At 36.6% G+C, this 25,948-nt stretch overlaps 1 protein-coding gene across 2 annotated transcripts in view; it reads left to right on the top strand.

Annotated features, from left to right (window-relative positions):
• The window catches only part of CDK19 (cyclin dependent kinase 19), a 120,894-nt gene that overhangs the window by 25,659 nt on the left and 69,287 nt on the right, over nt 1-25,948 (top strand). For both annotated transcript variants that reach the window (XM_005518274.3, XM_088053357.1), the window contains exon 3: nt 19,867-19,977. In XM_005518274.3, the coding sequence (XP_005518331.1) occupies nt 19,867-19,977 (111 nt within the window). The remainder of the gene's footprint in view (nt 1-19,866; nt 19,978-25,948) is intronic.

Genomic DNA, 25,948 nt, shown 5'->3' on the forward strand with positions numbered 1-25,948 from the left:
TGAGTTTGATACTTGACATCAGTTAGGCTATAATCCAAATTCCCTGTGCAGCTTGACTAGGGAAAATGACTGTTCAGTGCAATTTAGGCTCAGTTATTTTCACTTTTAATTTGTTATTTTGTTGAGATTCCGAATATTCTCAGAACACACAAATGCAAAATCAACTTATGGTGCCTTCAGCAGAAATGAACAAAAAGCCAAAGCCGACCTGCTTCAGATTAAGCTTTAGGCAGCAATGCACTAAAAGCAAATAGCTACTTTATCACTCAGGTAAAGAAAAACAGAGTTGCCGATGATGCAAAGAAGAGGTTTTTAAAGACTTGCTTGTGAAACCTAAATACTCCTTGCGGGGCTGTGTGTGTGCACGCACAAGTGAACGTGTATACTTATATGTTTTAAAGCTTCAATTGGAATGTTTTGTAAATTTTGTGTTCTTTTCTAAATTTGTCATAAACTTTATTTTCTGTTTCCCATTCTTTCTCTCATGTTGCATATTTTCCTTCTGTTTCTCCATTTGTGCTTTCCCTGTCGTAAAGGAAAATTAGTTTGTACATGTTTTAGTTTATTCTGTGTGGAGTTGTAAAATTGTTTAAATTAATATATTGACTTTGCATAACTAGAATGTCTCTAATTTCACATTACATGTGGCTATTTTTATGCCTCAGGTGGAGAGGTGATGGCATGGGTTTTCAGATGATGGATTATTTTTAAGTTGTAACTCCTATTATTGAGTTGTCCACTTCATTTAGAAACAGGCTCACATTTGCCTGTTCAGCCTTTCATAACCAATGTAGTAGCAGAGGCTCTTGTTGCACTCAACATCTCTCGTGTCAAATCAAGGTGAACTTCAGCTTTTCTGACACCATCCCTGCATGCCTGAGCAATGTCTGTAAACTCCTCCCATGTAGTGTGTCCCTGTTTGCACCTCTCTATACACTTGCATTTGAGCTCTGACAATCTGCTTAGCCAAACAGCTCCCCTACTTGTATTTCTTAATAGACCTGCCAGTTTTCCTGAGCAACTTTGTTCTTCACAGCTGCTTCCTGTGGCTACTTACCAGTTCTTCAGTAAACTGAATGTTGTCCTGAAGCTCCAGGTCTGTGCTCTTCTTCACTCAGGATCTTAGAATCATACGATAATGGAATGGCTTGGGTTGGAGGGGGCCTTAAAGATCACCTAGTTCCATCCTCCCTGCCATGAGCCAGGGATGCCACCATTAGATCAGTTTGCTCACAGATCCATCCAATCTGTCCATGAACACTGTGAGAGATGGGGCAACCACAGCTTTTCTGGGCAACCTCTTCTAGTTCCTCACCACCCTCTGAGTAAAAAACTTCTTCCTAACTTCTAAAAAATATTTCCTCTCTTTTTAAGTTCAAAATTCTTCTCCTTTTCCCTATCACTGTCTGCCCATGTAAAAAGTCCCTCTCCTTTTTATAAGCCCCCTGGAAAGCCGCAGATGATCTCCCTGGAGCCTTCTCTTCTCTGTGCTGAATATCTTCAGGTGTACTTGTTAATGGTTCCAACAGCCAAAACTACCTTGTCAAATCTCCAACCAGTTCTTCATTGCTTGAGAACAACTGTGTGCTACCTTTATTGTATTTATTGTATATTTATATATAACTTCCAGTATGTGTATCAAGAAGCTGTTCCTGATGGCCTCCCAAAATTTACTGAGTTAATTCCAGTGGATGTCAAGGAGGCAAATGTCTTCTCATAAAGAATGATGGCTGAGATCTGATGGTGGATCTGAGACTTCCCTGAGTTGTAGAGAAGACTTCACCCTATTCTCCATCCTTATCAGATCATTCTGTGATGTACTCCCAACACAAACTGTCCTCCTTACTGGTTTCTCTAGTGTCCCAGATCCATAAACTGCCTGAGACTTCTTGGTTCCCATGGAGTCTGAGGCAGAAATGAAATACTGTTCATAGTGTCTAAACTGCATGAATTTAATATAGAACAGAGATGGTAGGATTGCAAATGGATCATCACTGGAAGAAAGAAAAATTCTTGGAATTTGATCAAATGTTGATTTTTTAAAGATAAATTATCTGGCACTGTCTTCAGCCCTGTGTATGGCTAAGTGGATAGTGCTTTTAGTATGCAGTCATATTTTCCTCTGCAAATTTTTGTGTGCAAATTGTAGTCAGCTTTGTTATGGAAGGTAAAATGTAATATTCTACTAAAACTTTATTCACTTAATTGAATTCCATTATGTGAAAAGTTTCAGTGTGGTGTTTTTGTTCTTGTGAACCTCTGTGTCTATTTCTGTGGTAAATTGAGCAGTAGCTCTATTTAAATACAGCTTCTACAGTGTTCTGCTGAGATTTTTATTGTCTTTATGATGACTGGAGACATTAATGTATGGGGGTTTTAAGATACAGGGAGGTTTTGACACTGTAGTTAAGAGTACAACACAAAGTGGATAACCTGGTGTCTTTAATTCGGTGATGCATCTTGCAGTGTGATGCTTTGTTTGCATTTTAATAAGAAAGGTGTGAGCATCATAGGGGTGTTCTCTGCTCCATTTGGCCATCTAATTGGCAAAATGCTTCTGGTTTGTAGAAGGAGCATCACGCTTATGCTTCCTCTGTCACTGCAGTGTCAGGATGCTTCCTGGAACCTGTCTGTTGCCTGCACCTAGTGGATGCACTAAGTTGTGGGTATGTAAATATGCCACAAGTATAATTGACCTCGAGCTTTTTCATATGTTGCCACCTGAGCATACTGAAGTTAACGTAGACCAGACAGGCTATACTTCTGGAAAAAGTTATTAGTTTTTTGAATATGTGGGCTACTAAAAAAAGCTATCAATAGAACGATTTTGATTGGAGGCAGTTATGAAATAGGAGATCTACTGCCAGTTCTTGAAGACATGGAGTTCCTGCCTTTTCCTTCTGTGCTAATGAACTTATGCCATCCCATGGCCCCTGCAAAGTTTATTTCTCAACTGTCATTGTCTTTCCATATTTTCACTTGCTTATTAGATTAGTTTCATTTTTACCTCAGCTGCCTTTTGTACTATTTCCCTTCCTTTCCTTTATCTCCAGATGTCTTTAATATTGGCAGGCAATATAGTGGTTTTGTGTCTGCTAGTTCTATCTTGGATCCATTTTGGCTGTATTTCTCTAAGTTCCTACCCTAAATAGCTTCTTATTACTGTGATTAATGATCTCTCTCTGACCAAAGTCCAATGTTTGTTCAGTATCCTCATTTGCCTTAGTATCTTTGCACTTCAGACTAATGATTGTTTCTTCTTTTTCAACATGTTGTATTTGTTATGCATTAGTGATTTTCTGCTTGCCTAGGTTTCACCCAGTCTGTTTAATTCTTCTGAAGATGAGTGATCCTTGTAGCTTTACATTCTGTCTCTAAATATTTATTATACTTGTGGCCTAAAAAATACTTTACTGTTGCTAAATGGTCTTCTGTACTGTTTCACATTTGAAAATCACTGAACTTTCCTCAAAGCCTTGCAGTCAAAGTAAGGAATTCTACTGTGATTTTATGTTTTAATAATTTTCAGCTATCTCCATCATTCAGATTTTCAGTCTGAGGCCAGATGGATCATTTAATTTTTGCTTCTTCTGAGCATCTTGAATCCAGACTAGTTTCAAGCTTTTATTTTTAATCTTCAGTAGCTTTAGAGCACATGTTTTGGTTTTTTTTTCCTTGGGTTTTTTTTTTTCCTTGTTTTTTTTTCCCCAGCAGAGATGCCCCTGGAAAAGAGATCTGTGGTGCTTTCTTACTAGGATTATTTTCATAAAATTATAGAATGGTTTGGGTTGAGAGGGACCTTAAAGATCACCTAGTTCCAATCTCCCGCCATGGGTGGGGACATCTTCCACTAGATCAGGTTGCTTCAAGCCCCATTCAGCCTTACCTTGAATGCTGCCAGGGATGGCACATCCTCAGCTTTTCTGGGCAACTTGTACCAGTGTCTCACCCCCCTCACAATCCATCCATCTTGCTAAAGCATGCAAAGTAATTTGGTCATCTGGTGCACTTCATCATTGTTGTTAACATTTTATCAATATTTATGGAATTGTGGTGAGTTTAAGGAAAAGGCATCTTCAAAGTTTAGTCTGCTGCTTCTCTCCTGAATTTGGCTTGAGGACACCAGTGAGTGCCAGTAAGGAACCAGTCCCTTCTGTGCTAGAATCCAGTAATAAAGAGGGATGGTGGTGCAACTGACTGTTTATGCATCACATTCAAAGGGACCAAGCTATCAATTTTTGATGTGATAAAACTTGCTCTCAGGGTACTCGTAAGCTGTAGCATTTTGATCTTGATAATTTGGCAATCACAGTGGTGGAAACTGGCTGAATACAGAGCCTCAAAGTGACTGTTGCTTGGCCAAAGGACAGTGACACAGCTGCTGCTTTTAGTGCATGTGAAAGTGGGCTTGAGTGTATGCGATCTAATAAATATGAGCTTAATGTTAAAAAGTCACAGCATTTGGCTGCATTAGGAGCAATAAGGGAGCGGTGGAGAGAGTGACTGTGCAGTGTGACTTAGGCTGATATTGCCCTTTTACAGTGCATGATGCTCAGAAGGATTCTGTTGTCTAGGTAACGCAGTCTGTACTTCATTTCTTAAGAAAGATGGAACAGATGTTCCTACAAGAAGCAACCAATTATCACCAGTGAGAGCACTGGCAGTATTTAAACTAATTGCTTTGTTGTTGCATACCATCCAATTCATATGCTGTGAATAGTGAAGGAAATTTAAAGGAAGGAGTCCTCCTTGCATGGATTTTCCTGAATGAGGCTTTTAAAAAATATTTGTGGTTTATAAAATAGCACTCATTAGTATGCCTTTTAAGTCTTCCATTTATCATACCTTTTTTCTCTATATTGTCCACTCTTCTCTCTTTGATATTTGCAGTGTCTCTCATGATCCACTGAGTCCCATTGCTCCATCACATCTGTGTCAGATCATATTAATCTATTGTTTATTTAAAATAACTAAAAATCTGAAGGCAGTAGGGTAAAAGGATGCTTGCAGTGGTGTAAGAGATGGAAGATTTTATAAATGATATAACTGTTTTCTTAGATGGATTTTTTTTATTTTTGTGGCAAAACCCAAGCACAGCAAGTCAGGTAGGGATGGTGGTATATAAAATCTGTGGCAAAAGGAAGCCATATAGACACGTGTATATGTGAAACCCCACTGTGGGCTGCTTAAGTGGGGGCACAACTTGTGTGTGCTGAGATAAGCAGGTGGTGACAGTGGCAAGAGAGAAGAGCTGAGGGTGACAGTGTCAAACAGGGAGTGCCCGAGCTCCCTGCAGCACTCATCAGCAGTGTACCTTGTTTTTGTGAAAAGTTGTGCTAAAGTAATTTCATACATGGATTCAAGTGTTTGTTTTCTTTATGGATATGGCTTTATCAGTCTGGGAGGTTATTGTAGTCCTTACATCATAAGATATGCTCCTGTCTTCTGTAAGAGATTTAGGGGGAGGGGTGTGTGTGTATAAGTCTACTTTTTTACCTTTGGGATAAAAATATGATGCTGGTTATTAAATAAGAAGAGGGCATTGGGACCAGATTCTCAGGGCACTGTTTAAGAGTCCTTAGCAAAGCCAAGCCATAATGTTATGCATTTTAGACAAAAGATCTGGCCCATTGCCTGAACTTTTCCATACTTCTTGCCAAATATAAAGGCAAATACTCTGTTTTTCACATGGGGCATTGCAAAAACATGTTTTTTGTCTTGACAATAATAGGATAAAGGAAGACTCCTTGACCTACTCTCTTTTTTCTTTTTTTTTTTTCCTCTGATAAAGGATGTGCTGTTTTGATTTTTATCTAACTGTGGAAAATGTCATAATGTGTGGAAACAAAGTGTGTGTTGCTCTTCTTAGATTATTTGGCTGAGTTATCCTATTGTATAGTAGTGACATGTTGATTGGGACAATGTCATAATACATTCAGTTATTTCAATAACCATTGTAAAGTATTTCAGTCTGAGTAGGAAAAAATTATTAATTCTAGGGGTTTTTAATCCTTTTTGCAAGACTCCTTGCATGTAACTTGTAATCTTTTACTTGTCATCCTTCCTCCGACTCCGTCTCCTGGCTTTTCAAATGTTATCTCTAATTTCTATTCCAAACCTTTTCTTTATTGTACAGTTTCTTCTTTCTATAGTATCTTTCATATTCTGTTGCTTAGACCTCCCTATGATATCTGGTGTGTAAGTATTCACAACTTCTCAATTGTGATTTCATTCCTGCTTGCTTTTCTTCTGTTGATACAGTTTTTGATTTTCTTTGCATTTCCCTGTTTTATCACAGGGCTTGTCAGCAGCAATATTCACTACTTTTGCTTCTTCCTTTTATTCTAGTCTACTTGTAATAAAATTGTAATCACCTTCTGCAGATTTTTTGCCTGATTTCATGAGAGCTTTCTCCATTTTTGCAGTTTAATTGTATCACATATTGCCAGTGCCAGGTTCTTTTCATCACCCTTGACATAAACTTTGAGCCCTCCTCTTCTTCTGCCGCCCCTTTCCATTCAAATCATTCTGACTGATTTTATTCCTGAAGGTCATGCCCAAAGAATAAAAGAATTGGAAAGGACTACATATTTTTCCATTTTCTGTCCTTGGAAATAGAAGTTTCTTCCTTATGCCCCTTCTTTTCCCAGCACTGGTTCATTTCCTTTATGCCTCATTTTTTCTCCTTCTTTCTGACCTTCTGCTCACAGCACAGCCTGCCATCTTAAGTAACCTCACTGTCATGGGAACTAATGCTTAAAAGAGAACAAGAGGACAGTTTTGCTGGAGGGTTGGTGGGCCTCTGGACTTTGTGCCAAGGTTAGGAGGAGATTTGCTGTGTTGGAAACATTTCTGTACATCTCTCCTCCCTTGACATATTTTGTATTTGCCCTTTGCTTTCCCCTCCACTACTCTTCCCCTCTGTTCTTCCCACATAGTTTATTCCTTTTTACACTTCCATATCCTACTCCTCACCTTACCAACACCATTTTTTCTGCCTTCAGCTTTGCTAGTGTCCCCTGCTTTTTTTTCTCCTCCTCTTCTTCCCTACTGTTTCCACAGCCCGTTGCATTCCTGATATTCCGTTGTAGTCCGTGAATCCTTTTCATGTGGTCTAACATCTTTCTTCAAGATCTTGCAGTTATCCTCACTTCTCATTCCAGCTCTGCCATTTCTCCTGCTCAGTGTTGCTGAGCAGATCAGCTGGTAAGATGCACCTGCGCTCCTCTCCTCCTGTGGCTGCCATGCTGATTTTCTTCTCCTTGAGATGATTCTCCTGACCCGCTTTTCCTTCACCTTCTTACTACCCCTCTTTCTGGAGTGAGTTTTAGGTCTATTGCCCCATAAGAAGTCATCCTCCTCAGGGACTGAATTAAACAGGGGGAAAATGAGGGACACTTTCTACTTTGTTTTAGTGCCAGAGCTGTCTCTGACCTGCATAATTTAATAGCTCTAAAGGTCTTTCTAAAGACTATGCTCAAATAGTTTGGTTTTTTCCCCCCCAAGGGAAAATGAAGTGCCAGGTGGCAGTTTGATGATAAAAAATTGCTTAGCCTGATTTTGTTACTTTGCTAACCTGTGCAGAAATGCAAAAGGTATCATAATACTGTGCAGCTTGTGTAATAAAATGGCATTTATATCTGTCATCTTTGAATTTTAATGTAGTGGATATGGGAGAGAAACTATCCTACCTATTTACAGACAGCAGTGGCTTCTTGGATGATCATTACTTCAAGTGCAAGTTGAGGGTCAGAGGAGAATCTTCATCACTCTTCTGTAAAGAGCTCCAAGATTAGGAGCAGTCAAAAAAGCAAATTCAAAGTCACTAGAATGATTTTCTAGTGAGTTTCTTAAATCAAGACCTGACAGTAAATCAGACTTGGTCAACCACATAAATCCCTGGTATGTTCAGATTATGAATCTATCCTGGTCCCTTTCCACTTCAGAAGGGATACAGTAGCACTAGTAAAGGTAGAGACGAAAGGAATCAAAAAGTTGGTGATACAAAGCTACTTCAGTATGATGGGAATCTGGGTGGGAAGGGAGGAAAGCTGAAGGAAGATGTGGGAGGTCTAAAATCACAGACTTAGATGGGAAATTTAATTATGGAATTGTTATTCAGTGTTTATCAGAACAGAAGAACTAAGGCAACTGAAGGAAGATAGTAGTCTCTGATTCTTAAATCCCTGATCTGGTGGGTTGCTGGAAGCTGGCTGCTCATATCATAAAAGGCTTGTACTGTCTGTGCACTGCTCAACTTGTTCTTCTCCTTGGTGTATACCTCAGCTACACTGTGGCAGGATAGTAAGCAGACTTGAAATGAGTCTGAATCAAGTACAGCAGCTCTTACTTCTTTGACTAGGGATGCACATGTATTTTGTGTTTTTATTGCAATAGTGTTCTTATAAATGGCTAAATAGTTTATGTGAATAATCAGGTGTTCACTAGTGCCCAGACTAGAACATTAGAGGCAATAACTATGCAAGAGACTTGCCATATTCTTAGTGGGTCATGGCATCATTGTGTAAGAAATTTACCTAACTTCTGAAAGATGTGGTTGTTTTTCTTCAGGCAGTCCAAAGTTGTTGTTTCAGAAGGAAGATGCACGTAAATGAATGCTGTTATTTTTGCTGGGATTAGAAAAATGTTATTTGCTGCCCTAATTGCATGCTTAATAAGATACTGGAGGAGTTCTGTTGCAGGTCTTTGGAGTTTTGAGAGATTTCCTATTACTCCTTTGTGCATAACATCTGGGGCAGTGTCTGCAGTCAGTTCTCAGGAAGAAAGTCGAAGATGAGTGTTTGTGGTGTGTTGTTTTCAGGGCCACATGGCTTTTGCTGCCTTGGGCAAAGGGTTGGTTCACTACCCATTTACTTGCAATCTAAGTTACTTTAGAGGAGTATATTAATTGGAAGATAAATGCACAGTGCCACATGCTTAGCCTCTGATGTTGCTAAATATTAGCCAGTTACTAATTTCTTTATTTAATAATAACCTACTATTGTTTCCAAAGTTCTCTTACAAAATGGATGTTTTGAGTTCTTATGGGCTGCTGTAAGAGCATATTTACCATACCTTGTTTATATTTTTATCTCTTTGCTTACCAAATTTTGTAACTTGCATTTAGCCAGCTTTTGAGCATTCCTGTATTGGTCTTCATTGAGGGAAATGTGATTCTGCTGCATTCATTGTGTCATTAAAGAATTTTTCATATTTGATAGAAGAATGAGGAAATAGCAGGCTTTAGATTACAAACTGGCTTTTTTTATCTAGTTGCAGTCTGATCCTAAGAGTATGAGAAGAATCTTGTGGTAGGCGTTTAATGACTTGGGAGACTGCCAGTGAACATCTTGTTTTAGCTTGCTTCACACATTAGATTTGTCTAACGCGTGGCTCAAGATTTCAGAGAATTTGGGTAAAAAGTGGAAACCTATGAGCAAAAGCAGAACAAATTTAATGGGTAATTGTGTTAATGAATACTAAGAGCATTCTAGTGTTGTGCTTCCAGAGTGAAATGCTGAATCTTTTGTAAATAACTGTCAACAGACTAATTATAGAAATAATTATTGAGTAAAACTCTGAAAGAATAATATTTCTAAAGTAATCTTATCTGGAAACAGTATATAAGAAACCTGATCTTTGTGCACAACTTTTGCTATTTTAAACAAACCCAAGTTAATAAAAGGAAGTTAAAACCCCAAAATAACACATTATTTCCTGCTGTCTGCAGACACATTTCTCCTTTGGAGCATGGCGTTAGACTCAATTTACACTTGCAACTACATGCTTGTGTATTAGCTTGTTTAAGTAGAGGTAAGACATCTAAGACATTAAAGCACATCAGTTGAAGTACATCAAAGTTTAATGGATGCTGTCATTCAGAACTAAAGCGTTTTTAACTTGATTCCCATAAGGAACAGAGGTTTAATATGCTTAATATGCTTTGAATTCATACCTCTGATTTGATTTAATTTTCTATTTAAAGAAGACTGTAACTATAAATTATATATCAAAACGCCTGCATCCCAGTCTCGATGAGCAGAATAAGTACATATGAAGCATAACCATTAAGGTTGTGGTTGGTTGGTTAGGTTTTCCTCCCTTTTTTTTTCTCTTTTTTTTTTTCCCCACATTTTCTATACAAAAGTGATATTTTCTTTTAATCCTTAAATGCTAAAATGTATACAAGTTGCCACATTGTTGTGTCACAGAAAACTTAATGGGATTTTCAAGACTGTTATTTTTCCATGAAAAATCTGTTTCTGTCATTCAGCATCATGAAAATGGTATATAACAGAGTTGTATCCTGGCTGGAGGTTTCTGTTTTGTTGCTGGTTCAACCTTCTTGTTAGGTCCAGATTGGGTCCAAGGCGCTTAATTAAATTTCTTTTGAGTTTCTCAGAGCATGGACTTTATGCTGGCTTTAGGCAGACAGGTGTCCTGATTCTGGCCATGGCAGGGTTAATTTTTGTATAAGGACTTCCTCATGCCATTTTCCAGAATTAGAGAAGGGGATCCCTTTTGGGTCTGTGTTGTCAGACCCCCTGTGATTGGTAGTGAGCATTTGCATATGAATCATTAACCTCTCTTGCACACACTTTTGTTATTAATATTGTTACTGATCTTTTTCTTATCTCATTCCTGTTTCCAGTAAATGTTCTTGTCTCAAGCCTGGTCTTTGCCTTTTTTTGCCTTCAATTCTCTCCAGCCCTCCAGAGGGTTTGGGGAGGAGGGAGGAGTGAGCAGGTGACACAGGGTTTGAAGTAGTTTCGGTGGGAATACTATGTTGGAGAGTACCATTCCTAAACCATAACACAGGATAGCTGATACCCGATCTAGCATATAGCCCCTGGATACAAAATTAAGCAAAGTTAGTTATCTTTTTTTCAAACAGTTTCTGAATTACAAAGGACTGTTGTGTTAGTACTTTGTATTGAAGAGTGCCTTCATAAAATGCTATTGGACATGATAAATTGTTGTTAGAGTGTTGTCTCATTATAATTGTTGATTTATATTCATGTATGTTTCTGTATTGGAGAAATAATTGCCTGCCAGTTCAGAACTCAGATGTGGGAGTACTCTCTAGCAGCATACCTGACCTTGAATAATACACCAGGTCTTTTTACAAAGCAAGGGTAGGTTTTCCAGTTCTGAAGTTGAATTTGTAACTTGCAGCATGCACACTTGAGAAGCTTCATTTTTTGTGCCTTTCCTGGGAAAGGGCTGGGGTACCTTCAGGCTGTAGGGAGTCTCCTCTTTTTATCTGGAGCATTGTCCTGAAGTGCTTGAGCTGTGTCTTTCCAGGCACCGTGCCCCTTGTGTTCAGCATGTCAGAGCAGTGGAGAGGACTGAAGCCAGGTTTGCCACTTGGTGGGAGAGCTTTGGTTGTTGAGCTGTCAGGTTGAGAGGAGACGTTGGCAGCCTCACAAGCAATTTATTATGGAGCCAAATCTGTTATGCATCATCTGAGAGAACCCCTCACGCATTGAATTTTACAGGTGGTTCTGGCAGAAACTTAGGATCTTGGGTATAGGTGTTGGATCAGATCAGCATTGTCACACTTGATACCCTCTGGTTCCAGCAAATGTGGGAAATTTTCATAGCATAGGATAGAGAACTTCAGGATAAGAAGTAGAGGCACAGAATTGCACTTTTCCCTGAGCCCAACAAACATATTTATCAAGTTGGGAGTCTGGTGATTGTTACTGTTCAGATACAAGAAGTTGTTGGAAGTTTTTTCAATATCTAGATTTTTTTTTTTAATGGTATCTTCAAATAACTTGTTTCACAATTTGTATTTGTATAGTTTGTACTGTATAAAATGTGGAAAATGACAAATAATCCCAAAAATGAAAAATAGCTTTAGTAATAAAAGCATTAATCAAAAAGTCAATTAAGTAGAGGAGATAAGTAAACTTTAGGACTGAAGTGAAAAAACGGACTCTAAAAATACTATCTTTGCAGGATACTATTGCAATCCCTGCCCAATATTTTGTATAGGTTAGAAATTTATTACCTTTGTAGAGATGCATCACTATGGTGCCATAATTAATTGAGGCTGGAAAAACATGCCTTTTGGCTGTTCTTTGCTAAAACATTGTTTGTCGTACTCTGGTTCATATAACATTTATCCTTCTGAAGTCTTCTTGAGAGGAAAATCTTCTTTGAAAAATGGACGATCAGCATTGATGTCTATTCATTGCCCTTCTGCAAGAGTTTTAGAGCACTGCAGTTGCCATTACTGTTTATGCACTATGAGATACAGTGCTAGAGCAAGGTGATAAATGGTTGCCAGGAATTCAGAAAAGTGTGGAAATGTTAGAATAAGACCTTCAAGAGAAAGCTTGTTGCAGTTTAAAACTACAGACTGAATGCGTAGATTTGGGGAATGGTGTGATGCTACTTGTGAGGTGTTGTATTCCCTCTGCCCCACTGTAACATTTTAATATAGCTTTAGGTTTAAGAGACTTTGTTAATTTGATGGAAAATTTCTTTATCCTTTCAGTAACAGAAGAAATTTCTAGTCAACCTAGAAGCAAATTCAGGGTATCTTAAAATCTTCAGAAAGGACAAACATTCACTATTACTTATTTAGCAAGTTACTTTCTATAGATGTTTTCAGTTTAGTTGGTGGTGTTATCTGTGGTTGGATGTTCTTTTATTGTAGGCCAAATAAGGAGAAAAATATCTGTTGAGAGAGACAGAGCTTTAATTTATTTATACCTTTCAGCTGGGAGGAAAACGGTTATTGCTAAATCTCTGCCAGACTGACCAAAATTAAATACACAACTGCCTTTAAAAGAAGAGAGAGCATAGAATTCAATTGTCCTAAATTAAATGAGGCTTCTTTTAGAAACATGCCCAAATTTAATAATAATTCAGACTTATTTTGTAGTAAAGATATAAAAATAAATTATATATTTAATATGTGCACTGTAGCAAAGCTGATATTGTGTGATCTTAATGTCAGCGTTTCCTCATATAGTTGTATTAAAAATTAAGTAATTTCTTGATTTGGAAGTAATTTTACAGTAGTCCTTTGTCTCTGTTATTAAGAAGTCTGTCTTCTAGTATATGATACTGCTAAGTAAGAAATGGAAAGAATTCTTAACTTGTGTTTCTGCTCGTGTCTCCAAGACAAATGTCAAAGATAATTTGGTGGTTTTTTTGTTTTTTTGAGACCTTAAGAATTAAAAATGCAGTTATCTTAGTTTCTATTTCTTCAGTTTAGTTACAATATAATACTTTCAAGAAGTCTTTTGCCAAGCTTTTGTTTCAGAATAATAATGTTATTTAGCAATGCCAGACCATTTTCAGCTCCCGAAATGAAAATATTTACAGAATAAATACTTTCTTAATCCTTCTCATAGGAGAAGGGTGGGGCACATTTTTGCCTTCTTCCTGTCCTGACATTTGGCCGTTTACTGGTTAGATTCTGTTCGTTGTCTTCTTTTCTTTTTTTTTTTTAAACATACTTGATCTTTCTCTTCTGATAATTTTGAGCCCTCACAATGAGTTTGGGGACTGCATGCTTTGAAGAGATGCAAGTGTGAAGAAAGAAGGTTGAAGAATGTGTAGAGCATACGTGGAGGGATGTCTCTTAAATATGAAGGACTGCTTGGGATCAAACTGGTCAAAATTAGGTGCATGTATAGGATGAATTAGAGGGAAGAAGAGAGTCTGCATGGACTCTACTTAGAGTCTCTTTTGAAATATTTTAGCTTGTTAATTTTAATTTGGAGTATGCCTTGTAAACTCAGGCAGCACTCCTAGCAGTTTGTGTAAGAATGGCAGTTGTTAATTTTTGGCATTTTACCTCCCCTACTAGGTTTTGCATGCCAAAAGCAGTCCAAGGACAGGCTTTACCAGACCAGAGCACAAAGAATATGTCCTTTGTAAAGTAGAACTTAAGCTAATGCTTAAGCTTTTACCTTTCTTTTAAGATTCTTTGGATAGTTTATCTTTATTTGTGTATGTATATATATATTTCTCTATGTCTGTTTTTATATAACCTGCATCTTTCTGAGACATCTTATGTAAGTGTCAGCCATGGACAACTTAAAACTGGAAACAAACCCCCCATGCCTGCTCAGTTTGAAGCTATTACTATTAAGTCTTTTGGTACTTAAGTTATGCAGTAACTCTGTAATGGTAATTTCTCCAAGTAGAAATGGGAGTCCAGACTGGAAAATCCCTAACTTCGGAATCAGATGGATCACTAAAAAAAGCTGAATTTTGAGTAGTTTTCTAATGTGATACCCTGTTTGAATTTGAATTCCCTTCTCTTTTCTTGATAACTTCTCCTCTTACCTTGATAACTTCAAGATCTGTAGCACAGTTAGCAAAGGATTGTACTTACATGTTAAATAAATAGCTGCCTGTTTTTTTTGAGAGAGAGGCCCATATATACCCCCCTGAGGGAAAAGCGGCAGCATGGGTTCAATATGATAATAGGCAGCAGAGGGTCTATGGAAAGGATAATATTATTAATAACATGGAGAGTATCTAGTATTGATTAATAGCATCTAAACCAGTTGGAATTTTGAAAGACTTTCTGAAGAAGTAAAATTATGATCTTTATGTTCCTTTGAAAAGTTCAGCTTCAATTAAAAAATAACCAGTGACTGTAGAGGCTTTGAATAGATTCATCACAGAAGTGGCGGCTTTAAAATTCTCTAATGTGCAATTGCTTTTATAAGCAATCAGCCTCATGCTTTGGCCTGTCCTGTGATTTCTTGTGATCCACATTTCCACCTATTAGTTTCTGTTCTAACCTTGGAAATGGTTAAATGCAGTACAGCACGCGTTTCCATCAAAGAAACTACCAGTGCTGTTCCAGATCAGTTGAAGTACATAGATCAAAAGACTGAAGTAAACTATGTGAAAGGTGGGTACACCTCTTAGATGAGATTGCCCCCCGAATAAATTTTTGAAGGTGGTGATGGGTTTTGTCATCACTGACACAGAAATACATGTCTGCTGCAAGATTTACCAGTGTCAGTAGTGAGAGCACTGGTTTGTCTTCCTGTTTTCTCTAATTTTTCTTATGTTTCCTTCACAGCAAGATGAAAGTGTCTGTCCTCACCCTGCTTTTGTAAGTGATAGCTAGAAAGCGTTATTCATCCTGTGGCATAAAAGTATTCCTGGGCACAATTTATTTCCTTGAGGAATGTACTGTTTGACTTGTTTTTCAATATGCTGAAGTGCCCTCATAATTGATCACATTGTTTATATTGGTAACACTGCACCTCTTCCCCCATTCACAGAAGTTGTCTCACTCTTTGGAAGAAAAAAAGGAGAATTTTACATATCTCAAAATATCAAGAAACTTCCTAGTTGCTACTCTACTTGTAAAAGGAACTTGCATTATATGGTGATAGGTGATTTGCAGGCTCAGTTCAAGCATTTAAACCAAATTGCTGTAGGAGCTTGGTGTCAATCATCTTTTCCATCTGCTGGAGATGATCAGTAAAACCTCACTGAGCCCATTTTTCATGAAGGCTTCTACAAGAGCATGTACAGCGTAGGCATCTATCTAGGGAATCTAGTGGTGATTTATATCAAGTTCATCAACTGAATTCGTTTCATAATGTTGATAAAGAAGCAAATGAAATATACTGTTTTCCCTACTATTGAGGAGCTGTTCCTGAACCTTCCTGTTCATGAGATGCTAACTTGCAGGGTAATTTTATCTCTTATTAGCTGTCTTTCTGTTCTTCAGCCATGATTATCATCTAGTGTAATGATTTCTTTCATCATTGATGCTCATATCTTTGTATTTTAGTGGGTATCCATCTTCTTTCGATATTTGAGCAATTAGAGTAATTGAGAATTCCCCATTGAGAGACAGATTGTTTTGCTCCTTTGATCACCCTTTGCCTTTTTCCAGGAGAGTTATCTTTTGTGTGGGTGTGGAGGGGGTGGTGTTTGAGCAAAGAAAAGCACATATAGTATTTAAAAGAATATATTGCAGAAGCCTTGTATATATTGATATAAATACATCCTATTCTCTCCTGTAAGGACCTCAACTAGGATATCAAATATCAGATTTACCGCCTTAATTTTCTTCACTGTTTTATGGCAATCCAGTTCTACCATTTGTCACTTGCACCTGCTGACTTTTCAGTCTATAGTAGGAATTCTTGGTTAGTTTTTAAGTGTATGAATTCAGATTTTGTGCTGTTAATTTAATTTTATTTCTGTTACTCTGTTTACTCAGTCACAGAATAAAGTGGCATAAAAGATGATGCATTATCACATTCCTTTTCTCCCTTGGGAATTCTGCCTTTCTTTATTCAGATAACTTAATTCACACTCATGATGTTGATACTGAGATGGGTTTTGTTAATAAACACAGTACTTGTTCTTTGGTAACTCCTCAATAGTTAATATATAGAGCTACTTTACCTTGAATTGTGTCCCATTGTCTCCTGCCCTTTTAGGGTATTTTTCTTGCTCACCTTGAATGTATTCCAGTTGTCATCTTTCCCATCTAATGAAGTATTTAAAACTATTCGAAGGTTGAAGTTTGAACACAGATCTTCTACTTGTGTAGAAAATCAATTATCAGAGAAGAGAGCCAGGATAGTTTGTTTTTCACACATTTTTCTCTGTTCATTGTTTCAAAATTGTTATTTTGCGTGCTTTGGATTCACAAGTCTCCAAATGCCTTGTCTCCTTTGTGTCCGCTTTCAAAATATATGTGATATATTTGCTAATCCTCTGATACCTCTGAGTTTTGCTTGTATATGACCTATGCTAGTTTCTACTTTCTTAAGTGTGAGGCATTTCTATTATCTGTGAATCATTCATTCCATGATCTGTATCATAACTATTATTAAAACCTGAGGTAAAACATTACGGTTGTTCATTTTTTCTTTGTTTTATGTTATCCCACTTTTACTTGCTTAATCTTGTACACTCTCTTGTGCTCTTTCTCTGGCTAGACAACCTTTACTCTTGGATTTTCTATGCAAAGTCTACCTCAGCATGACTACTGACATTTTATATTTCCAGGACTTCAAGCTTCTGTATCAATGCTGTTGCAAGCTTAACTTTTTTTAAGGCATCTTTGACTTTCACATCATGACCTTTTCCTTCCCCTGTTAGAAGAGACATTAACTTGTGAGGGAAATTCTCACAGTGTGCATCACTTACTATTCATCAGACAGTTGAAGAAATTACTAGCAATTCTGCATATAGCAGATATCCATCTGGGAATCCTAGAAGCTGTTCCATGCTATTTGGGCTATCCAAAAGCATAATTTTAAACTTTAAGCTTTGGCATCAACTAAAAATGATGCTTGTACAATTCTCATGTTAATAATTTCAATAATAATCATCATATTCTGTTTAGATGAAAGCCATTTTACAGGACAGTTAAAGTTGCACAGATGTTGACAATTCACTATGAAGTCTTTCTCAAAGCCTTTTTATCTAAACTGCTCTGTGTGCTGCTACAAGAAAGAAATGTATTGTAACTGAGACACCATTTTTTATTAGCATTTTACCCCAATTTGGGTATGACGGAACTTAAATTTTAGAGGAACATTAGGTTAAAGTACTAATCAAATATGATGCTGTGTTCAGTTACTAATAAATTATAGTTGTTGCACATCCTTTTTATGTTCAGGTTGTTACCTTGTAGTACAAGATATTGTCAAATACACCAGCATCTTTCAATCACTAGGACAATATATTAATTTCTTCCCTTGAACTTAAATCAACCAAGTCTTCAAACTGATTTACTTCTGCAGAAGACCTAAGAAATTAATATTGGTATTGTGTTTCATTTATCAGTTATCTTTCTTTAAAGTTTATACAGCAATCTGCTGCAGAAGAACTGTAGACAGTGATTTACTACGTCCCAGAAATTGTCCTTGTGGTTCTAGGTAGGGCTGAAATGCACATTTGTGAAAGTTGTTTATGGTTTTGCATGGACATAAAGTCATGTCCCAAAAAGGTGCATCACTTAGCTATTAGATATATGTATAGGAGGTAAATATTGACAAAATTCTAGTCATACATAAATGTTGTTAGGGTAGGTGGTATATTCAGTTGTGATACAAGTAGCTTTGCTATGTCACCCTAATGTCACCCAACATTGTTGGCTTCCACCTGTCTGCTGTAATGAAAATACAGTTTCTGAAGTCACTCATTTATTTTTGTCTCAGCCTTTGATCAATACTTATCTTTGAAACACTTGTCTCAAATTTGCTGTCTTTTGATTTCCACAGCTGTGTATTTGGTTCTGCCCAGTATTCCTTTCTCATCACATCTTTCCTGTGCTTTTAGAATGACTTCCTTTACCTTTACTCTTTATGTACCTATGAATTACATCTCTTCGGTGCCTGTGGTCACCCTCTCTCCTGCAATAGTCTGTTCCTAGATGAGATGGTTTTTAACATAAATCTGACAAACAGCTTGTGTTTGTGGCTCACGCTCATCCCTTGTACTGTATATGATTATTTTTGACCTCTTCTACTTGGTGTGGAGCACCACTGCAAGTCCAGCATAGCTAGAATAGAGCTCTCATTCTTGATGTGGTGTGTTAGAGCCAACATTTCCTTGGTCGCTCTCTTGCTGTTGAAGTGTTGGCTGCTGTGGCATCCAGCCTTGACAGCCTGAATGTAACAAAAAATAAGCTCACAAGGAGCTGCTGAGGGGACTGGGTTTGTCTGGCATGCAGAAAAGGAGGTTCAGGGTTAGGGAAAGAAAGCAAAATAAGAAAACACTGGTAAAAAGTAGCCTCTAAATGATTTAATTTGCTGGAAAAATGGAATAGGTTTAAACAGCTATGATATTCTTTAGATTTCTTGTTTTGGCAGATATCTGTATAGTCAAAAGATAATATAACTTAAAATAAGTATTTTGTTTCCCCTAAAATAAACATCTTGATTCTTTTTCTGTAGGGTGAAAAAAGGGAAGATTAATTTCTCCCAAATGTGCCTTGGAAGCTACTCCATTTACAATTTTGCCATTATAAATTGATTCTTGGCAATGTATATACTAGTGCTACAGATGCAAGCAATTTCCAGATAAGACAGAAATGATCAATCATGCTGGTGACTACAGTGTGTAGAGGGAGGGGAACAAAAAGTGATTCCATGGAAATCATGTTTTAGGGAGTACCACTTCTCAACTCCTCCTGAAACTGGTTTAATCTGGCAGAAGGATGACCAGCAGCAGAGCCTGCTTTAATATGCTGTCTAATTAGTGACAAGACCTAGTTTTCTTCATGGCAAGCAATAAATAAATTTGGGATTATTTCTGGGTTACAGAATAGTAATTGAAACCAACCAGTAGGAAAAGCCATTTTGGTAAGGTTTCCTTTGAAAACACCCTGATGTTCTGAGAACAACAGCCTATGAACTTTGAGGCAAGTGAGGTAGGGATACAAAGCTAAAAAAAAAAATATTGGTGATAAAATAATTATGTGATGATCAAGAACTGTGTTGTCCAGACAAAGTACTGGACCAGCTGCACAAGCTTCATTCTGGCATCCTCAAATTCTGATGTTTGCCTTTGATAAGAAAACTGTTATACTTATGTGCAATAACTTTAAAAGAAAGGTGGTGATGGCAAGTAGGATGAATAGGTGGGATAGGCAGCTCTGTGCTGAGTGTGGGACAGAGAAAGGTAGGTAGTGATGGGCAGATACGCTGTTAGAACAGCAACCCATGCCACGGAGGCTGTGTATATCCTGATTTTGATGTTTGGAAGATAATGTGCTGAATCAGTGGTGTCTTTCCTTCTAGGGCCTGTTTTAGGATTACTTGCTTGCTTTTTGATCTGTTTGGTGGTTTTGTTGCTGTGTTTGCTTTTCTTAAGCACAGAATTAACAAGAGCTTCTCTGTTTCTCTGCAGCTTTTACGAGAGTTGAAGCACCCAAATGTGATTGCATTGCAGAAGGTTTTCCTTTCTCATAGTGACAGAAAGGTTTGGCTGCTGTTTGATTATGCTGAGCATGATTTGTGGGTAAGTACAGATTTCCCTGAGTGTTTGACATTGTGCAATAAGTGCTTGTTCAAACTGATGTGTGTGGACATACGTTCACATAGGCAGAGATGTATTAATTTCTTGCTCTGTAATTAAGGGTCTAACTGGTAATCCTGTTACTTTTACACTTTAAAGCCTGCCAAAGACTATGTAGAATTTTGTTTTTTTGAGTCAGATTGGGTTTTGATGTGAAAGGAATTTTTCTGCATGCTTTAATTGGAGTTAAAGAGAGCATTCCTAAATTGAGATTTTCTAAAACGGTGTTTGGAAATGTAATTAATATTTTTTCCCTGACCTTTTTCACATACATGCACAAGATAAAAATGAGAGAGACAAGTGACTAACATTCAATCATCTGTATTTTAAACAGAGAATTTGTTACAGTATGAGTAGAAATAAAATAACAAGTAAGCTAATTTGGCCTACTAATGGACTCTCATTACATGGAAGAGGAGTAGAGCCATAGATGTCTTTTTTTGAGTTTCTAGCAATATATGAGACAACTTGGCATAGTCTGTTGTAGAGGTGGACATGAGTGACATTGTAACTTGAACTCAGATGAAAATATTCAAGCTCCACATCAGTTGATAAGATGTGAGTTGTTCAAACCTGAATTTGTATTTAAATGTGAAAGATATCAAACACAAAGTGTAACCAATATGTTTGATTCCTTTGAAAATACTGGCAAGAAGAAGTGGCAATATAAATTCCAGTATTGCTTTTGAAGGCTTCAGTAATACAGATGTTATTACAAATGTTAGTGACAAATCGCTCAATTTCTTCATACTTGGCTCTTGAGCTTGTAAATGACACAAAATTTTAATTGGACGGAAAGTAAACTTAGACCATTCAAAAAGACACTTTGGTCTCAGAACACATAAAATCACAGTAATTTGTTCCCCTTCATAAGCTTGAAAGATATTTAATTTTACTTCTCTTATGGGCTAGCAGGTTTGTATTTTGAAAGTTTTTTTCGTCGAAGTTCAATGGACACTGAGAGCTTGTGTATTTCACATAGCTGGTGGCAGTGACGATGAAGGGAAGTGCATCAGCTAAATTTCTGTATGATAGAATTTATTTGTGTATTAATTGCATTTACTCATTTTATGGAACAGTTATAACGAACACATTTTACTGCTACATTTATTGCCATATGTTTTAAACACCTTTTTTCCTAACGTTTTCCGTTTGATTTTACTTTGGGCGTGTGGATTTTACACTACATAGTGATTTTTCACATGATTTAAGAGCTTTAGAAGAAGAATCACTGCAGTTTGATGTTCTTGCCACTCCTCCCATATGGCTGGGTATTGGATATAATCTCAGTGAAGTTAATTCTTTTCTATTATTTAAGACTGAAATGTTTGTTACAATGAGGTACTTTATATGAACTGGTCTCCCACTTCCTAACTCTTTTGTTTTTATTTTTTTCTATGGGACATGCTACACAAATCATTTCTCCTTTCCTGTATAATTGCCCATGTTTCCTCGCTTCTTAAGCCTTTGCCAGGAATTTTTTCTTCCCTTGCATAAAGTTGGCCATGTTCAAGGCACTCTTGGTTCTGGCTTAACCTTGGTCCTCATTTCCTTTACTGTCAGCACTTCCCAAGCATCGCTCTTAATTCCCCTTTTGTCTGTTTTGCTCACTCCCGACTTTGTGTCTTTTTCCACGCTGCCTCCTACACATGGAACAGCCTCCCAATTAACGTACGTAAAGATCCTTCACTATCCTCCTTCAAAAAACTCCTGAAAATCCACTTATTTTGTAACGCATTTCAGTAATACCAACCACTTGTCATTCTGTCTGTGTTGTGTTGTGTTTTGCATTTCCTGTGCTTTACAGCTTGTGTGCCCTTTCAACTCTTTGGGGTAGAAATTTTAGTGGGGGTTTAGCACTTTTTTTTTTTTATTGCTTAGCACCATGTGCTTCCCCAGCACTACATAAAGACAAAAAAGTCTATTTATCATGGATAGATCAGTTTATAAGGATCTAAGTTTTGGAAATGAAGGTGTGCTGTCACTAGAGAGACGTAGATTTCCAGACACTAATATTTTCAAATGTAGGTAACTTAGAGTTACTTACCAAAATCAATATGAATGGAAACTGTCTTTCTGTTCAAAGCTGCCCAACCTTAGTAGCTCCTATTGGCTTCAGTGAAAAGAATAAATACTCATCACATTCAATCATTAGATTAATTAAAATCATTCTATTTTTCAGCTTCTGTACTGGAAACATCTGGCAAGAGATGAATAAACTATATTAGATGTTATCTTATTCTGTTAATTTTCTAATACTGAAAAAAATGTCCTGTTCTAAAGGGTTGGTGCTAATTAAACTTATTAAAAAGTTCTTCTATGGTGAGCAAGAACTTTTGTTCTTGTTACTTCTCAGTTAATTCCCAAGAAACTGCTCAGATCTGAAATTTTATGTTTAGATAGCACATACTTAATAATTTTCTGTAACTTCTGCTGATACCATTACCAAGGGATGTAGAAGCTATGCTAATTTGAGCTACTTTAGGCGAGTGTTGGTGAACACCAATTATGCTGTCCTTGACTACAAGGATAGTCACTGGTTTTAATTGTTAAGCCTATCAAAGATACTTTCTTTTCTTATCTCTCAAGCTACATTATACAAAACAGTGCAAAACCATGAGATTACCATGGAGAAAATCTAAGAATATAGGAATTCTTTTGACAAATGGGTTTATAACTAGTTTCCTTTGATTACCAGAATTCTTAGTGTAATACGCAATGTTATGATTTTTCTTGGCTATTTGTCTCTGCCAAAGAGAACTGGTAAAGTCCTCAGGCTGTAGAATGTTAACTTGTCAAAAATTTGTTTTAAATGCCAGAGTTTCTGCTGTCTTATTGGCAAAAAAATAACTTCATTTTTTATTGGACTTTCATGGATGTTCTTCATCACCCTAGACTTATTATTCTACACAGTATATTCCTGTCCAGAACTTCCTGTGTAAAGCTAGTGTATTTAAAGACATTATTCAAATTTACATCAAATTTACATGCTTTAAATGCATGATGATTGCTAAAATGGACTTTAAAAAAGTTTGATACAAACGAGATCTGTCCCGGAGATGAGTTTTTTTTGTCAGTCTAGTTACTTTTAGCCACCATTGAGGTTACCATATTTAGAATTTTCTTTTGTTCCCTTTTACAGCAGATTTCTAATATTGAAAGTATTTTCTGAAGTACACATTTTTACTACCACAGATAAACACACATTTGATGACCTCAATTTCATAGTCTCTATACTTTAAGCAGGATTTTTGTAGGTTTGTTTTTTGTTTAGCTTTTTGTATTCATGGGTTATCTATATACTCTGCTAGTTATGGTACAGAGTTATTTCTCAGACTTATTTAATATGTGTGTATAATGTAATTTTTTTTAAGATAGCCTTTTCTGGAAATATGTGTTGTAACTTAAATAAGAAGCTTCAGAATGAGTTTGATCTCATTCTGAAAAAGGTGGCAATTTTATCATAGTAAAATGTGTTAAATATGTTTTATAGCAATAAGAACCACTGCTTGTTCTTAATAAGTACATAAATAATTACCTATGATTTGATGATATTGAATATAATGTGAATCGATATTTGAATATATTAAATTATTGAATGTGATGATACATTCAGTATCCCAGACAAGTTAAGCCATGATCTGTGAATTTTTTAGGTTTAGTTGAAAATTTCTCTTTTATTATTAGATTCCAGCGATCTCTAACAACTAAATGCCTAACAGCAAATACTCCTGAGAAATGTGGAGTAAAATTCATCTAGGAATTATTGTTGATGATAATAAAACTATATGTGCAGACTGGTTTTGTTTTATAGGAATTACTTGTTATGTATATATTCTGCTTTTAGAAAATGTAGGGTAGAGATTATTAGCATAGTCACGAGTACCTAAAAATAGTGATCAAATAATGGAAAGGAGAAAATATTCTTCTTACATGTGAATTTCATAGCAATTCTTGATGCTCTCAGTCTACAAATAAATATACTAATTTCAGCTAACAACATGTTGAATAATCTTTTATGATAAATGAAATTGGGAGTATTGCATACTGATGTATGCAATAAACCTGCACATTTGTTATATCACATGAATATTGTCTAACAGCTGAGTTTTAACATATTCCTTAAATATGGTAAAATCAATTAAAATTCTTTCTTCAACAGGCTTCAGTTTAGCTCTAAATCATAAATATAATTCAGATGCTAGTTGATGACAAATATCTTTATGTACATAAAAATATTTTTCTCAGTTTTATTTTTTTTATCTTTTGATTTTCTAAGTCATGTCTACACTTTTGGTGTAATTCAGGTGATTGTACCAGGTGATTTTTCATGTAGTTTTCTCTCTTGTAAATGTATTTACCAATATGGGCTGGAAGAAGAATATAAGATTTTTTGAGACAAGAGGGAATGGGCTGGCATAGGTCTTTATGTCATGATTGATTCCTTCCAAGTAGAATGGATGGGGGTTTTTTGACCATCAAAGTGAATTGGTTGAATTTCTTGCAGAGGGCAGTGCCATTCCTTGCCCACAGCTGTTTGCCATATTCTCGGAACATACACTTGCTTTTTCTGCCAGACTTGTATGAATTTGAGGGTAGTTTATGTTGACTCATCTTCTGTACCACAAAGCATGAGAATTGGAGGAAACAACAGGTAGGAGCAGGCCTCAAAACAAAGGCAAAGTTCAAAAGCATAAATGTGTGAAAAATTAATGTGAGCAGAGTGGTGTGAGTACTGTGTATTTCACTTTCATGCGTACTGAAAGGGTAGCTAACTTTGGATGATTTTTATTAACATTGTATAGAGATATTTTGCAATATTTAGGGCTGAAAGATATAAGACCTAGAAAAACCCAGGCAAAAGCTAGGAAAATTATATAGAATCTGTTTATGCCAGATCTGTGTTTCAAAGCTTAGATATTTAAAGCAAGCTGGCATTAGCAAGAGTTGCTGTATTAAGGTTTCTTTTCCCTGTTACTAAAAATGATCACCTCTTGTCACTTTGGAATAGGATCTTTCATTAACCAGTTTGGTTAATGATGTTTTAAACAAGATACTTGATGATGGCCATGCACTGGCACCATTTAGAAGGAACAAGCATGCTTTTTTCCCCTCCTCTTTTGAAGGATAGTTTATGTTCACTGTTCGTTCCAAGATTGGAAACTAAAGTGATTGCTCTAGAGGTACTTCTACCCACTTCTGTTTTGATTTGATTTTATTTTACTTGTGATAAGTAAATTGACAAATTTTTTTTAGTTTCTAAAACTCTGAAAGGAGTCATAAGTGTAGGCATATGAAACTGATTTATTTTTGGAACAGCAAACAGATGTTACTCGAGTTCATTGGGTCTTTGCTTTCTCTTTTTGAAAATCATGGAAACAGCTCATGGTTAGTTTTTATACCACCTTAACATTTTGATTTGTTCTTTCATACTCTTTTTGAGTGCTTTATGTTCAAAGTAAATGTAGTAATATGAGGAAGTTTTGTGTTTAAAATGAGACTGGAAACTGTATAATATGAATCCTCTTGGTTTAGTACAGATTAACATGTATCCAAGTTTCCATGTCCTCAATATGACAATGTAAGTTCACTTTTTATTGGCACATTGCCATAATTTTGGTTTGTTCTCAAAGGCTGGATTAGGGATTGGATAAAATGCAGGGTTTTTGCTGAAGCGTGGGAGCGCAAGCAGTTTGCTCCAGCAGGGAGAGGCATCTGTGTTGGCATGATTGCAATTCAGTTTGATGGAGATGCATGTGATTTTCAACAAGCATTGCCTTAAGCAGTAGAACTCAAGGAGTCAGGTTTTCTAGAGTCTTGTGTCTATGGATTATCTCATGTAGGTTTGGATGGGAGCACACTGTAACTAAATTGAGTTAGATGTGCATAAAATCCCTCTGTTAGCCAGCTTCCT

Source organism: Pseudopodoces humilis, chromosome 3 (assembly GCF_049639895.1).
Source record: "Pseudopodoces humilis isolate 2021_Gansu_Grassland_sample_001 chromosome 3, ASM4963989v1, whole genome shotgun sequence".
NCBI lineage: Eukaryota > Metazoa > Chordata > Aves > Passeriformes > Paridae > Pseudopodoces > Pseudopodoces humilis.